This window comes from Somniosus microcephalus, chromosome 6, assembly GCF_052327205.1.
Source record: "Somniosus microcephalus isolate GS21.2 chromosome 6, FLI_Smic_1.0, whole genome shotgun sequence".
NCBI lineage: Eukaryota > Metazoa > Chordata > Chondrichthyes > Squaliformes > Somniosidae > Somniosus > Somniosus microcephalus.
The window spans coordinates 242445662-242462131 of record NC_140992.1 but is presented as its reverse complement, the minus strand read 5'-3'; the positions used below and the strand labels follow the sequence as shown (position 1 = coordinate 242462131).

General features: G+C 41.9%; 1 protein-coding gene across 1 annotated transcript in view; it reads right to left on the bottom strand.

The window, feature by feature from the left end:
* Positions 1-16470, bottom strand: part of LOC147116585 (ankyrin repeat domain-containing protein 11-like) — a 194983-nt gene that overhangs the window by 53049 nt on the left and 125464 nt on the right. The window contains exon 3 of the mRNA XM_085991651.1: positions 9409-9555. Within this exon, the coding sequence (XP_085847777.1) occupies positions 9409-9495 (87 nt within the window). The 5' untranslated portion in view covers positions 9496-9555. The remainder of the gene's footprint in view (positions 1-9408; positions 9556-16470) is intronic.

The window sequence follows — 16470 nt, the reverse complement described above, 5'->3', positions numbered from 1 at the left end:
TTGGTTCAAACATGGACAAAAGAGTTGGACACCAGAGGTAAGGAGAGAGTGACTGCCCTCGACATCAAGGCAGCATTTGACAGTGTGGTGCCAAGGAGCCCTAGTAAAATTGAAGTCAATGGGGATCAAGGGGAAAACTCTCCACTGGCTGGAGTCATACCTAGCACAAAGGTTGTGGTTGTTGGAGGTCAATCATCACAGCCCCAGGACACCACTGCAGGAGTTCCTCAGGATAATGTCCTAGTCCCAACCATCTATACCTGCTTCATCATTGACCTTCCCTCCGTCATAAGGTCAGAAGTGGGAATGGTCACTGATGATTGTCGTGTTTAGTTCCATTCGCAATTACTCAGATAATGAAGCTGTCCATGCCCGCATGCATTAAGACCTGGACAGCATCCAGGCTTGGGTTGATAAGTGGCAAGTAACATTCGCGCCACACAAGTGCCGGGCAATGACTATCTCCAATAAGAGAGTCTAACCACCACCCCTCGACATTCAACGGCATTACCATCAGCTAATACCCCACCATCAACATCCTGGGTGTCACCATTAACCAGAAACTTAACCGGACCAGCCATATAACTACTGTGGCTACAAGAGCAGGTCAGAGGCTGGGTATTCTGTGGCAAGTGTCTCACCTCCTGACTCCCCAAAGCCTTTCCACCACCTACAAGGCACAAGTAGGGAGTGTGATGGAATACTCTCCACTTGCCTGGATGAGTGCAGCTCCAACAACACTCAAGAAGCTCGACACCATCCAGGACAAAGCAGCCCGCTTGATTGGCAACCCATACACCATTTTTAATTATTCACTCCCTCCACCACCAGCGTAACATGGCTGCAGTGTGTACCATCTAGAAGATGCACTGCAGAAACTCGCCAAAGGCTTCTTCGACAGCACCTCCAAAACCTGCGACCTCTACCACCTAGAAGGACAAGGGCAGCAGGCACATGGGAACACCACCACCTCCAAGTTCCCCTCCAAGTCACACACCATCCTTACTTGGAAATATATCACTGTTCCTTCATTGTCACGGAGTCAAAACCCTGGAACTCCCTCCCTTAAGCACTGTGGGAGTACCTTCAACACACGGACTGCAGCAGTTCAAGGCAGCGGCTCACCGCCACCTTCGAGGACAATTAGTGATGGGCAACAAATGCTGGCCTTGCCAGCGATGGCCACATACCGTGAATGAATAAATTTAAAAAACAAACACACTGAATTTAATATCTTCGCTGCCACCTTCAAATCCCTACTTGGCCTCACCTCGCCCTACTTTTGCAAGCATCTGCCAGCATTAAATTACCACCCGAAGGAGGGGGGGGGGGGGGGGGCGGGGAAGGTGACTGAATTATCCTTCTTGGCACAAAGTCCATATGTTGCATTCCCCCTTGGACCTATAGATGGTTCTCATATACCTGATGAAATAAATCCAACTGCTGGATAGTCTCTTGGCATATCTCGTCGGTTTAATGATCTGCAATGCAGTACTCATTCCACAACCAGCAAAGGTACGCACTGCATCACAACTAGTGAATGCATTGCGCCAATAATAAATGCGCAACTTCTACCCTCCTTTGTTGACAAGCTTTCTGATGTCGATATATTTTTTGAGTCATCATCCCACTTTTCTGATATATTTGAAACTCTCTACACTAAAGCCAGGCACTGTAGGATAACACCTATATCTTCAAGCACAATTACTACCGCTTCCGAGCCAGACAGATACGAGTCATTTGAAAGAGATTTCAAGTAGCTACATCCTCTTATGCGCATTGTAGCATCTCACTTTCACAGTGCAGTTTTCTTGCAACAGGTAACAAAACCTTTACATGGAGCTCATGTTTGTGTTCAAGGTGATTCTATTCTCCAGCCAGGGATTTAATGAGACTTCCCTTGTTGTTAAAGCTCGTTAGGTACTAACTCCAATGTAAATTTTGTGATGATGGGGCTAGGATCTTAAATTGAAAAATTCCTTTTCATCCCAATTAATATCTGCGCTTGATAGGTACATCAAGTACAACATAGATTTTTTAATTAATTGATCCTTCAATCAGAGCAGATAAACCATTGACAAATAGAACAGCAAAGGCTTTGCAGATTGCTTTCAACGTCTGTACATGGCTCAATTCATACAGGATGATGGCTCTGTAGGACAAGCATTCCTTTACAAGTCACTTGCTCCAGGACTTGAACACATAATATAAAGCTAAATGTCCGTGCAGCATTGTGGGAGAGCTGCATTGCTGAAGGTGCCATCTTTTGAAAATAAACCGAGGCCCTGTCTGTCTGTTCAGATGGACGCGAGTGGCACTATCTGAAGAACATGGAATTCACCTCATGTCCTGGCCAAGCACTTTGAGACATCATAAAGGCTTGAGACGGTGCTATATAATTGCAAGTTCCTTCTTTCTAAGGGCAGGTGTGTTTCTCTTGGCGATGCATTTGATGTAGCGAAAGCCCATGATAGAGAATTCAATGCATTTGCCAACACAGCTCTGATTTAGAAGCTTCTGCTTTGTGCTAATGATAACCGTATGTGCAAACAAATTACGATCAGCTTTCAAAATGAGTTCTTTACCACTTTCTTGGCAAGTCTTTTTTAAACTTAAGATTTTCAAATCAACTTCCGACGCGGTCACGATTCTCTGAAGGGCTGATATTCTGTCTTTCTACCATCATCTATGTAGTTCCTGGTTAAAGAAGGGATTAACACAATTGTAAAGAAGGATATTAGCTCTGATGATGTGGAATCTGTATGGGTAGAATTGAGAAATACCAAGGGGCAGAAAACATTAGTGGGAGTGGTATATAGACCTCCAAACAGTAATGCGGAGGTTGGGGATGGCATTAAAAGGGAAATTAAAGAAGCGTGCGATAAGGGCACAGCAGTCATCATGGGTAACTTTAATCTACATATAGATTGGGCTAACCAAATTATTAACAATACTGTGGAGGAGGAATTCCTGGAGTGTTTACGGGATGCTTTCCTGGACCAATATGTTGAGGAACCAACCAGAGATCAGGCCATCTTAGACTGGGTATTATGTAACGAGAAAGGATTAATTAGCAATCTTGTTGTACGAGGTCCCTTGGGTCGGAGCAATCATAATATATGATAGAATTCTTCATTAAGATGGAGAATGAAGTAGTTGACTCAGAGACTAGGGTCCTAAATTTAAATAAAGGAAACTACGATGGTCTGAGGCGCGAGTTGGGTAGGACTGATTGGGGAATGTCACTCAAAGGGTTGACGGTGGATAGGCAATGGCAAACATTCAAAGACCGCATGGATGAACTACAGAATTTGTTCATCCCAGTTTGGCATAAAAATAAAACAAAAAAGGTGACTCAACCGTGGCTAACAAGGGAAATTAGGGATAGCATAAGATCCAAGGAGAGGACATATAAATTGGCCAGAAAAAGCAATAATCCTGAGGATTGGGAGCAGTTTAGGATTCAACAAAGGAGGACAAAGGGATTAATTAAGAAGGGGAAAATAGAATATGAGAGTAAGCTTGCAGGGAACATAAAAACTGACTGTAAAAGCTTCTATAGATATGTGAAGAGAAAAAGATTGGTGAAGTCAAGCGTAGGTCCCTTGCAGTCAGGATCAGGGGAATTTATAATGGGGAACAAAGAAATGGCAAACCAACTAAATACATATTTTGGTTCTGTCTTCACAAAGGAAGACACAAATAACCTCCCAGCGATGCCGGGTAACATAGGGTCTGATGAAAGGGTGGAACTGAAAGAAATAAGTATTTGTAGGGTAATGGTGTTAGGGAAATTGATGGGACTGAAGGCCGATAAATCCCCAGGGCTTGATAATCTACATCCTAGGGTACTTAAGGAAGTGGCCCTAGAAATAGTAGATGCATTGCTGATCATCTTCCAACAATCGATGGAATCTGGAACAGTACCCATGGATTGGAGGGTAGCTAATGTTACCCCATTATTCAAGAAAGGTTGTAGAGAGAAAACAGGGAATTACAGGCCTGACATCGGTAGTGGGGGAAATGCTAGAGTCCATTATAAAAGATGTAATAGCAGAGCACTTGGAAAACAGTGACAGCATTGGACAAAGTCAACATCGATTCACAAAAGGTAAATCGTGCTTGACTAATCTACTGGAATTTTTTGAGGATGTAACTGGTAAAATAGATAAGGGAGAACCAGTGGATATGGTGTATCTGGACTTTCAGAAGGCCTTCGATAAGGTCCCGCATAAGAGATTAGCGTGTAAAGTTAAGGCACATGGGATTGGGGGCAAGGTATTGACTTGGATAGAGAACTGGTTGGCAAACAGAAAGCAAAGAGTTGGAATAAACGGGTCTTTTTCTGAATGACAGGCAGTGACTAGTGGGGTACCGCAGGGATCGGTCCTTGGACCCCAGCTATTCACAATATATATACATAAATGATCTGGACAAGGGAACTAGATGTAATATCTCCAAATTTGCAGACGACACAAAGCTGGGTGGGCGTGTGTGCGGTGAGGAGGATGTCGAGAAACTCCAGGATGATTTGGACATGTTGGGTGATTGGGCAGAAACATGGCAGATGCAATATAACGTGGATAAATGCGAGGTTATCCACTTTGGTGGCAAAAACAGGAAGGCAGATTATCTAAATGGCAATAGATTGGGAGACGGGGAAGTGCAACGAGACCTGGGTGTCCTTGTGCACCAGTCGCTGAAGGTAAGCATGCAAGGTGCAGCAGGCGGTTAAGGCGGCAAATGGTATGTTGGCCTTCGTAGCGAGAGAGTTTGAGTATAGGAACAAGGATGTCTTGCTGCAGTTGTACAGGGCCTTGGTGAGACCACATCTTGAGTATTGTGTACAGTTTTGGTCGCCTTATCTGAGGAAGGATGTTCTTGCCATGGAAGGAGTTCAGCAAAGATTCACCAGGCTGATACCTGGGATGGCAGGAATGACGTATGAGGAGAGATTGGGTCGATTGGACTTGTACTCGTTGGAGTTCAGAAGAATGAGAGGTGAGCTCATTGAAACTTATAAAATTCTAACAGGACTGGACAGACTAGATGCTGGAAGGATGTTCCCGATGGTCGGGGAGTCCAGAACCAGGGGACACAGTCTAAGGATAAAGGGTAGGCCATTTAGGACAGAAATTAGGAGGAATTTCTTCACGCAGAAAGTGGTGAACCTGTGGAATTCTCTACCACAGAAGGCAGTGGAGGCCAGTTCATTAAATATATTCAAGAAGGAGTTGGATATATTTCTTGAGGCTAAAGGGATCAAGGGTTATGGGGAGAAAGCAGGGACAGGGTACTGAATTTGGATGATCAGCCATGATCTCATTGAATGGCGGAGCAGGCTCGAGGGGCTGAATGGCCTACTCCTGCTCCTATCTTCTATGTTTCTATGCTTTATTGCAGATCTCTGTGATAAAGTCAGGCCGGTTAAAGTATGGCATATTTGGGATGCTATACTTTAAAGCTTTATTTCTAAGCTACTGTTTTAAATTAAGAAAAGTGCTTTCGTATTCTGCTGTAAGGTAGTACCTGTTAACTGGTTCTATTTTAACACTTGAAATTTGAATTCTTTTGTCGAACCCTTACAGATTGTTTGGTGAACTGGACCTTTTCCAAAAACATTTTCTGATCCCAGCTGAGCAGAGAAATCTCCTGTTCCAAAGTATTCTTGTACCCAAGGATCAGCAGGCACATGGGACAACTTCACACAACAGTCACAGACAAAACACAATGGAATCATTGCAATTGTCACCAATTTTTTATTTTATTTTAATTTTTTATTTTTTAAAAACTGCTACAAAATCACTTTCTTCACAATGAGGCAACGATAGTGCCAGCTGGCGTTACTTGAGCACGCTCATTCGGAAGGGTTGACATTTAGATTTAATTTCACAATGAGAACACATTGGGCCAGAATTTGCTGTCAAAATAACAGTGAGGCTAATGGTGCTTGCTGTGATTTATACGTAGCTCCAGGCGAGGGGCAGATGCGCAGTTAAACACAAATATCCAAAAGTTGCTGTCAGAGCTGCGCCACACCGCCATTAGCTTCGCAAAAACAACATCTCGCTGTCTGTCTCTCCATTGAATGGCACAAAGTTGCTGTATTTGCGCAGTAGATACGAACTAAACTCACCAAATTAAGTCTTGTTATTTCAAGTGTAAGTACTCTACAGTGTCAGCCAGTGGCTCGGTGGTAGCACTCTCGCCTCCGAGGCAGAAGGTTGTGGATTAAGTCCCACTCCAGGAGAGACTTGAGCACAAGAATCTAGGCTGACATTCCAGTGCAGTACTGAGGGAGTGCTGCACGGTTGAAGGTGCTGTCTTTCGGATGAGACGTTAAACTGAGGCCCCATCTACTCTCTCAGGTGGACTTTAAAGGTCCCATGGCATTATTTTGAAGAAGAGCAGGGGCGTTATCCCCGGTGTCCTGGCCAATATTTATCCCTCAATCAACAACACACACAGATTATCTGGTCTTTACTACATTGCTGTTTGTGGGAGTTTGCTCTGCGTAAATTGGCTACCACGTTTCCTACATTACAACAGTGACTACACTTCATAAAGTACTTCACTGGCTGTAAAGCGCTTTGGGACGTCCGGTGGTCGTGAAAGATGCTATATAAATGCAAGTCTTTTTTTCTTTTAACAACATGCTAAGTGTTAAATACTGCCAAACAACATCACTGGCACTGAAAATTAACTATTACAAGTGTGGGGTCTCATTCCTACAGGTATTAATTGTTGGCGATTTTACTTTTCTGTCTCTTTTTTTCTCTGTTAATCCAATCTTTCATTCCCTCTCTTTATTTCTCTTTCTGTACCGGATTTGCCATTGAATTCACCTACTCTAATTTACACTTCCTTCTTAGTCCTTGCGCTGCTTATTTCTCAATCCTTCAATCTGATTGGTTAAGGAGATACAGTTGGTTGCCCTGTGCACTCAGGTCCCAGAGGCTCTGCTTCACTCACTGCGCCGTTATCAGCTCGCACTTTCAGCAGCTTGGCATGCAAAAAATGTAAAAACCTAAACGTACAAAGGCAAGTCTAGCAGCAGACACTATACAATGCCCTACCACAGCTGCCCCTCAACAAAAGCAGACACGGTCAACTTCCATATGTATATCAATGACAACCAGATCACTTGAATGCACAACCTGTATGTCTGCCCAAATGAAAGTCTTGGACAAGTCACAATTTTCTTTAACTGAACACTGGGAAGACTGAAGTCACTGCTTTACCACCGCTCCCCCCCCCCCCCCGCCCAATCTCTCTCCCCCACTCTCAACCTTGAACTCCGCTCCTTTCCCACCATATGCATCCTTTTCCTTGGCTCCTCTGGCTGAAGCAGACCATGCAAAACTTTGGCACCCTGTTCCACCCAGGGCTGAGCTTCAAACCCCACATTGTTTCAATTATCAAGTTTTCTCATTTCCACCTGTGGAACATTGCCCACCTTCACCCCTACCTCATCTCCTCTACCCCTGAAACCCTTATTACTTTTAGACTGGATTACTCCAATGCCCTTTGCTGTCCTCCCATCCTCCAGGACAGCAAGAGCGAGGGGGTTCAGGAAAGGAATTCAAGTGTGAGATTTCTCAACTGTTGACATTGAGATGACAGCCAAAAAGGATCAAAAATGTTTTAAGCAATTTCATTGTTTCACCTTTTCACTTATTGATAGCTTTTGCTTGATGTCCTTTCTTAATTCATAATTATTTCTTAAAAAAATATAATGATTGATTTTTGTTCCTACTTCTTACTTGTCAATTGGTACATTTTTTACCTGCTCATCCATGATTTGTTGCATACAATCTTTCAGGTCACTTGGACAAGTGTGGATTAATTAAGAAAAGCCAGCACAGATTTGTTAAAGGCAAATCGTGTTTAACTAACTTGATTAAGTTTTTAAATGAGGCAACAGAGGGGGTTGATGAGGGCAATGCGGTTGACGTGGTGTACATGGATTTCCAAAAGACGTTTGACAAAGTGCCACATAATAGGCTCGCCAGCAAAGTTGAAGCCCATGGAATGAAAGGGAAAGTGGCAGCATGGATACGAAATTGGCTACGGTGACAGGAAACAGAGAATAGTGGTAAATGGTTGTTTTCTGGACTGGAGGAAGGTATACAGTGGTGTTCCCCAGGGATCGGTACTAGGACCACTGCTTTTCTTGATACATATTGATGACTTGGACTTCGGAATACAGGGCACAATTTCAAAATTTGCAGATGAGACAAAACTTGGAAGTATAGTGAACAGTGAGGAGGGTAGTGATAGACTTCAAGAAGACAGATAGGCTGGTGGAATGGGCGGACACCTGGCAGATTAAATTTAATGCAAAAAAGTGCAGAGAGATACATTTGGTAAGAAGAATGAGGAGAGGCAATATAAACTAAAGGGTACAATCCTAAAGGGGGTGCATGAACAGAGAGACCTGGGGGTATATGTGCACAAATCATTGAAGGTGGCAGGGCAGGTTGAGAAAGCAGTTAAAAAAGCAGACGGGATCCTGGGCTTTATAAATAGAAGGCATAGAGTACAAAAGCCAGGAAGTTATGATGAACCTTTATAAAACACTGGCTTGGCCTCAACTGGAGTATTGTGTCCAATTCTGGGGTTGTTCTCCTTAGAGCAGAGAAGATTGAGAGGAGATTTGATTGAGGTGTTCAAAATCTAGAGGGGTCTAGACAGAGGAGATAGAGAGAAACTGTTCCCATTGGCAGAAGGGTCAAGAACCAGAGGACACAGATTTAAGGTGATTGGCAGAATAACCAAAGGCGACATGAGAGAAAGCTTTTTTACTCAGCGAATGGTTAGGATCTGGAATGCACTGCCTGAAAGGGTGGTGGAGGCAGACTCAATCACAGCTTTCAAAAGGGAGTTGATAAGCACCTGAAGAAAAAAAATTGCTGGGCTACGGGGAAAGGGCGGGGGAGTGGAACTAGCTGAAGTGCTCTCGCAGAGAGCTGTAACCATTCTACTTAGAAACAATATTTTCAAGATGAATTTTAAAGTTCAGTGCAAGAAAAGCACATTTAGCCCATTAAGCCTGCTCCATGCAGAACCCATGTACTGTATATTTATTCTACTTTGGGCTTCCCTGCTGCCACACCATGTGATGATCCCTACTTTAAAGAACGTGAAGTTCCTTCCTGTACCTCCCTAGGCAAAAATAGCGATGTTATCATTATAACCATCAATCCCACTTCTCAACAGGTACAAGATCATTAAATTCCTTTTCTGCTCATTAGGTTCTTTGTTCGCATCCACCTTCTCAGGATCATAATCATATCTAATTGCCATAGTATTAGATAATAGGAACTCGGGCCTTACTCCACCAAATGTTAAGGAAAACCAAAGAGTTAAAACAACTCTTTCACATTCTTGGTGATTCTACAATCTTACCTTCTTCCCCGATTGTTTCTCCACCATATCGATGTTGAGTGGGTAATCTTCCGATTGTGGTGTTTTAGAACACCCGCTCTTGGGCATCGTTCCTCCTTCCCACGGCTGTCACCTCATTCAAACATCCATCGCATCATCATCGACAGTCTGCAGTAAATAAACAAAGTGCAAATTAGAGCACTGAATTTCAACTGACAGGCAAGTATCAGCCAAAATTTTAACAATTCAAAAATTCTGACATGATATATTTTTGATCAGGAGTGCAGAAATTTCACACCAACTGAGCCAGGGGTAGGTGAAAAGGGGAATTGGGGCTAGCTTGCTATTTTATCCTTTTCTACTTCCTTGTTAAGAAAATATTACCATGCTTCAAATTTCTGTAGTTTCTTCGGTTTTATTGCTCCACCTCCAGCTCTCAAGGTGATCACACACATTGGACCACTGCTGCCACATGAAAATTCCATGTGCCAACTGCTTACGTATCTGTAGAAATGAACTGGGTGTCAACTAGTTTACCTTTGATATTGCAGGGGTCATCAGTCAAGTACCACTGCATGATATGAAGTTACTTCACAGCAAATTACATAAAAAAATTCACTCGAGATTCTCTCAGCAATATAATCAGCAAATTCACTGATCTTGCCCCCCTGCTCCCCTTCGGGGATGATCTTGAGGGGTGGGGGGAGCTATACTCGAAGGCGTATGGGTTAGAGATATGGCTACAACAATGTAGCACCAATTCTCTGACCTAGACGGCCTTCTAATACAGCGCCCCACTGGGACAGCAAGTTAATTTAGCCGAATATCCCAAACACAAATCCATCCAGCGGTACTAATTGCACCCAGTCACAGCTTCACTATTTTGAAAAAATTGTGGCCTTTACCTTAATTTTGAAACTGTGCTTCTATCCCAGAGTTTTTACTCAGTTGGGGGTGAGGAGTTTCACTGCCAGATTATAGAATCATAGAATGGTTACAGCACAGAAGGAGGCCATTCGGTCTGCCAAGCTTGTGCCGGCTCTCTGTAACAGCACTTCAGCTAGTTCCACTCCCAACCACAGTGCCCTCATCAACCCTGTCTGTTACCTCATCAAAAAACTCGATCAAGTTAGTTAAACACAATTTGCCTTTAACAAATCCATGCTGGCTTAGTTTAATTAATCCACACTTGTCCAAGTGACTGTTAACTTTGTCCCCGATTATCGTTTCAAAAAGCCTCCCCACTACCGAGGTTAAACTAACTGGTTTGTAGTTGCTGGGTTTATCCTTGCACCCTTTTTTGAACAAGGATGTAACATTTGCAATCCTCTGGCACCACCCCTGTATCTAAGGAGAATTAGAAGATTATGGCCAGTGCCTCTGCGATTTCCTCCTTAACTTCCCTCAGCATCCTAGGATGCATCCCATCCAGTCCTGGTGACTTATCTACTTTTAAGTACAGACAGCCTTTCTAGTACCTCCTCTATCAATTTTTATCTCATCCAGTATCTCCTCTTTCACTATGACTTTGGCAGCATCTTCTTCCTCGCTAAAGACAGATGCAAAGTACTCATTTAGTACCTCAGCCTCTGCCTCCATGCGTAGGTCTCCTTTTTGGTCCCTAATCCACCTCACCTCTCCTCTTACTACACGTTTACTATTTATATGCCTAGAGAAGACTTTTGAATTCCCTTTATGCATTCACTGGGGCAGGGGATACAACTCATTTATTTCCAACAGGTGATAATGTTTCTTTAAAAACTTTTACACACACACGCATTCTTTTGATGGAAGAAACATGATGTCTGCACAGGGAAATAGTTTAAGTTTACATAAATAATTTCTCCTAGCTTCTTTCTTCTGCAACAACAGAGAACGTAAACCAAACATATTAAGCTCCCTGTTCAATATATGTATTGGTATGTCAACTTAAACTTAAGGGATAAAGATTCAAATCAATTTTAAGTTAATGTAGTCGTAATAGTCACCACATAAGATGTTGCAGTGCCAACCCCCCTTTCTGTATATATACTGCTGCTGTGTTCACACAAGTATAAAAGGAGTACTGTTCCTTTTTCTGATTTCACAGTAATGAGTTTACGTGTTGAAATGGAACAGTTACAAGAGTAAGATGGTAAACATGTAATAATGGGGTGGGGTGCACAAAGTTGTAGATGCACTGCACTTGTAATTTTTCTCCATTTTAAGAAAAAGACACTACACCTGCATCTTGCATACACTAAACATAAACTTTGCCTGCAATTTAATTTGCAACAACTGAAAATACAAAACAGCTGTCATGCAAACAGGCTTCATTCACACTGAATCTTCAACTGTAAATTCCAGGAACAATATTCTCCAAGGAACATTTTTATCTACAATAAAAAAAATCATAAATTTATCTCTTAAAATAAAATCTCCCCTATTGCAGACCTGCTCATTGGAACCAACACTTGTGCAGTTTTAAATTAAGTACATTTGGGGCACTGTGGTACAATACTTCAGCCCTCAACCTAAAAGCTCCAGACATCCTTCTCCACTGCTCACTATATTCACTGGAATATTTCTGAACCACTGGCCATTTTCGAAAGCTGCTTTATGTTGCAGCCTAGGTCTTGGGAGAATGACCCAAGTCCTCCACTCTCCTAAATTTATCTTTGAAAAGTGCACCTAGTCTACCCGTAAACTGCTGCAAAGTGAGACATGATATTTTGTGCATGTGCAGATTTGCGGTGATATTTTGGTCAGTGTGCACACACAAAGTTCTAATGCCATGGTGTCACTATCAGTGGCCGTCAGGAAGACCCAGTTTTTTTTTAAAAGGGATTTCTTGGCTGCTGATATTAAAAATCCAGTGTGTTTAGCTTGATATTGTTGCTGGCTGCATGAGACAGCGGCACAAGAGCAATACAAGAATAAGCTAAAATTGTTTTACAAAAAATAAGAACCAAATTGGTGCTCAGATAATCCCCAAGGGAGTTATTTGGAATGTATTATGGTTTTGCAAATATTAGAATGTTCAGGGTACATAAAACTAGGGCCCTACAACATTCTTCTGGACATATTAAGCACGAGGTGATCCTGGGAGTGCAAGACAGGAAACTGAGACATCGGGCCAGGTTTTACTGAAAAAAAATAACGGAGTCTGAACGATGCGCATTGTTATGAATGTGCAAATCGGCCAGCAACTTGTAGCGAGGAAAAGGTACCCAGTGAGTTGCGAATCACCATGTTACTGGCTGATTTGCGTTACTCCACCATTAGCTTCGCGAAAACTAAAACTTGTGCTCAACCTCATGATTTTTGTGAAGTTGCAGCATGTGCACATTAAGCTCACTATAGAAAGTGAAGTCTAGTAATTATCAGCATAATTACCTTTTTAACATTGCGATAATTGTTAATGACTGCCAATCAACCTCTCTTGCCCAGAAAGTAAACAATTATAAAAGTGTGGAGTGAAATTCCTTCAGGTTGTGACTTGTTACAGGAGATTTTAAAAATAGCAATTAAAAAAAAAATATCCTTTTCCTTTCCGCCTCTTCTCTCTCGCTTAATCCAATCTTTCTTTCCCTCTCTTTCTGAAACTGATTTGACATTGAATTCATCCACTCTAATTCACGCTCTTTCTCAGTCCTTCCTTTGTTTATTTCTCAATCCTTTAATCTCATTGGTTAAGGAGATACACTGCATGTACCAGTGTTCATCAAAGTCCCAGATGCCCTGTTGCCCTTGCTGCACCATTAGCAGCTCGTACTTCCACAGCAACTTTGTGGGCAAGTTTTTAAAGCCTAAACATGCAATTCTAAGTCTAACTAATGGGGTTTGCCGTGAGATGTCCCGCTCCAGCTAAATCTGGGCCATTATGTTTTCCCAGATGTCCAAAAAATCTACAGTGGGAAATATTTGCAAAACAAGAGGCCAAATTGAAATTCATCCTAGTAAAATCAAAATAACTAGAACGGCTAAAGACACCAATGTGGGTAAATAGGAATACAAAAATAGTACAGTCTATTCTCGTTAATTCAAAGTAATTTCTTGCTCAGGAAAAAAATGAATTACTGTACCCAGTAAATTTATTTCAGCAATTTAAAAATAAAAAACACAGGAGTGTTTATTGTCAACAAAAAAAACCGCAGAAGGCATTTAAAAATGCAAAGAATTTGGCACGGACAAGACAGCAATTAGCAAAGGCACCCGGCCCATCGAAACTCATCCCTCTAGCACATTAACTCTCTCATCGTAGCATCTAATCAGAATGGGTACGGTAACGTCGTGGTGATGTTACTGGACTAGTAATCCTGAATGAATAATTCAGTCTGCAAGTTCGAATCCCACCATGGCAGTTTGAGATTTGAATTCAGCATATAGAAACGAGTAAAAGTGACCATGGCGCTGTCAGATTGCCTTAAAAATCCTTTAGGGAAGGAAACCTGCCACCTTATCTCTTCGGCCTATATGTGGCCAACGTGGTTGACTCTCAATTGCCCTCGTGGCCTAGAAAGCCAAGTAAGGGAGCTGCCCTTGCCAGTGACACCCGTATCCAGAGAATTCATTTCTTAAAAATCCTTATTTTCAAATCCCTCCACGAGACTTTGTCCCCGCTCTACCTCTGCAACCTCCTCTCTTGTACTGTTTGCTCTTCCAACTCTGGCCTTTTGCGCAACCCCCTTCCACCCAGAGCCTTCAGCCAGCTTGTCCCGACTACCAGAGTTCTCTCCTTCAGCTGCTCCATCTCCCTACTTTAAAAGCCTTCTTAAAGCCCATGTTATCAACTAAGCTTTTGATAACTCTCTAACCATAACTCAGCACCTATTCAATTTTGCTCCCCTCTATAAAGTCCTTTTGAAAGTTTTCTACATTCTAGGCAATATATAAATCTAAGTTGTTGAGAAAATGTTTTCCCCAATACCTTTTACATAGAAGTTGCAGCATTGCAACAGGCTGTACATAGTTTTCCTGGCAACATAATTTTTCTTCAACTTTGATATCTTTCTGAGTTAATTGCCTTTAGCATTTTCCTTATTCCTTTACCTTCTTAAAATCTAATTTTTTGCCCTGATTATCTGATAAACTTTAAATTTAATCTTAAGGTAACTAGTCCCTAAAGAGTGCGCTATTTCTGTATAATCAATGCTATCTTGATGAAGAACTTGGAGAATTAGAAAGTAAGCAAAGGCAAGTTAAAAATAATTAGATGAGCAAAACTTAGATTGCAGCGAATCTTTCAAGTGGGGAATTTAAATTGGGATAAGGAATGAACAGAGTTGAACAGTTACCATGAAGGAAGTGGGTAGAGCTTTACACATGTCAGACATCAGATTTTCAGCAGCCAGAAGAGAATATAAGCAGTGTGCAGTGTACAGATATTGAGGTTAAACACCAATTTAAAAAAAGCAGGTATCATAATTTACCAGGACCACTCTGGCACATCGAAAGTATACAAGATTGCAGCCCGAATCTTGAATTAAAGTAAAACATAACCATTAAATACACAAATAATTACAATTTCTACACATAGCTATACAAAGCCAGCATCTGTCGTGAACAAACCAACTTTATATTTATTACATTATACCCAAATAGTACTAAGCTTCAAAACAAATCACATCCATACACCTAGAGATGTAACAAAATCTACAAGTGCCCCCAAATTTTCACGATACCATGATAAAAATCTCTTCTAATGTGCATTTTATATTTTCATAGTTTAGGATTTCTAGAGACTAAAGCACGAGATTACCAGATGTAGCTACTGCAGAACTGCTTTTATTTGCATTAAACTATTCTTACAATTTTCATGGGAAGACTCAATCCACAAAAAGATATTACGATAGATTCTGTTGACCTGTATACAGTACATGTGGGAGCATTAGTTTAATGTTAAGACTAATAAGCACGTCCCTCTAAATTTACATTACACAAATGTTACCTCTTCTATAACATATGCTTTGTCATCCTGACAGTAATCAAAGTACAACTGGGATTTGTCACCTTCCATGTTGCATATAATTCCATTTTTCTGAACTGCACATGCAGTTCTTTGACCAGAGGAGGCAGCAAATACCAAACTGTGCCACAAAGCAATGCATACAAATTTAAGCCTAACAAGTGCTATGAACATTAAGTCAAGGGGGAGAATAAAAGTAGATGAGCTTTATATATGAATACTGATTTTCTTTCAAAGAATAATGAATATAGTTCCTATCACCTGCACCAACCCATTTATCCCAGACAGAGACCGAAATCGGGCAAATGGAGCTGACCATTTGCCATAGGCGTCGAGCACAATTTAAATTACAATTATCAATTTAAATCCAACAGGGAATTCAGGAGAACTTCTTTACCCAGAGAGTGAAACTCACTACCACAAGGAGTAGTTGAGACAAGTAGTATAGATGCATTTAAGGGGAAGCTAGATAAACACACGAGGGAGAAAGGAATAGAGGGCCATGATGATGGGATAAGTTGAAGGAGGCTCGTCTGGAGCATAAACACCGGCATGGACCAGTTGGGCCGAATGGCCTGTATCTGTACTGTAGATTTTATGTAATTCTATGTAAAGGCACCACAGTCTTGAGTGGGCCGGCTACTTATGGCAGTTAAACAGCCGCTCACACCTTGTTAAAGTGTGATTACTGGTCATTAAGTCTCCATCGTTGCCCCACCCCAGCCCACCCACCCCCATGGCCCCTAAAACAACTGCCATTGCTACGAGCCCTTCTTGTTGGCTGCAGAGCTGAACACCTTCCCGCTCAGTCTAAAATTAACACGACAGTCTGACCGCCTCTTAAACGGATCAAGTCTTTAATCTATACATTTTAAAATTGGGATATAGCTGATTTATTGTCCCATGCACTGTTTCAAATTCTGGAGTCTAACAATTACTCATTTTACTTCACAATAGCAAAATACTGCAGATGCTGGAAATCTGAAATTACAGAAAATGCTGGAAACACTCAGCAGGCCAAGCAGCATCTGTGGAGAGAGAGAAAGAGAGTCAACGTTTCAGGTCTGTGACCCTTCGTTGCTCATTTTACTGCAACTGGGTGAACTGCAGCTTTGCTATTTTTGACTAGTGCATCC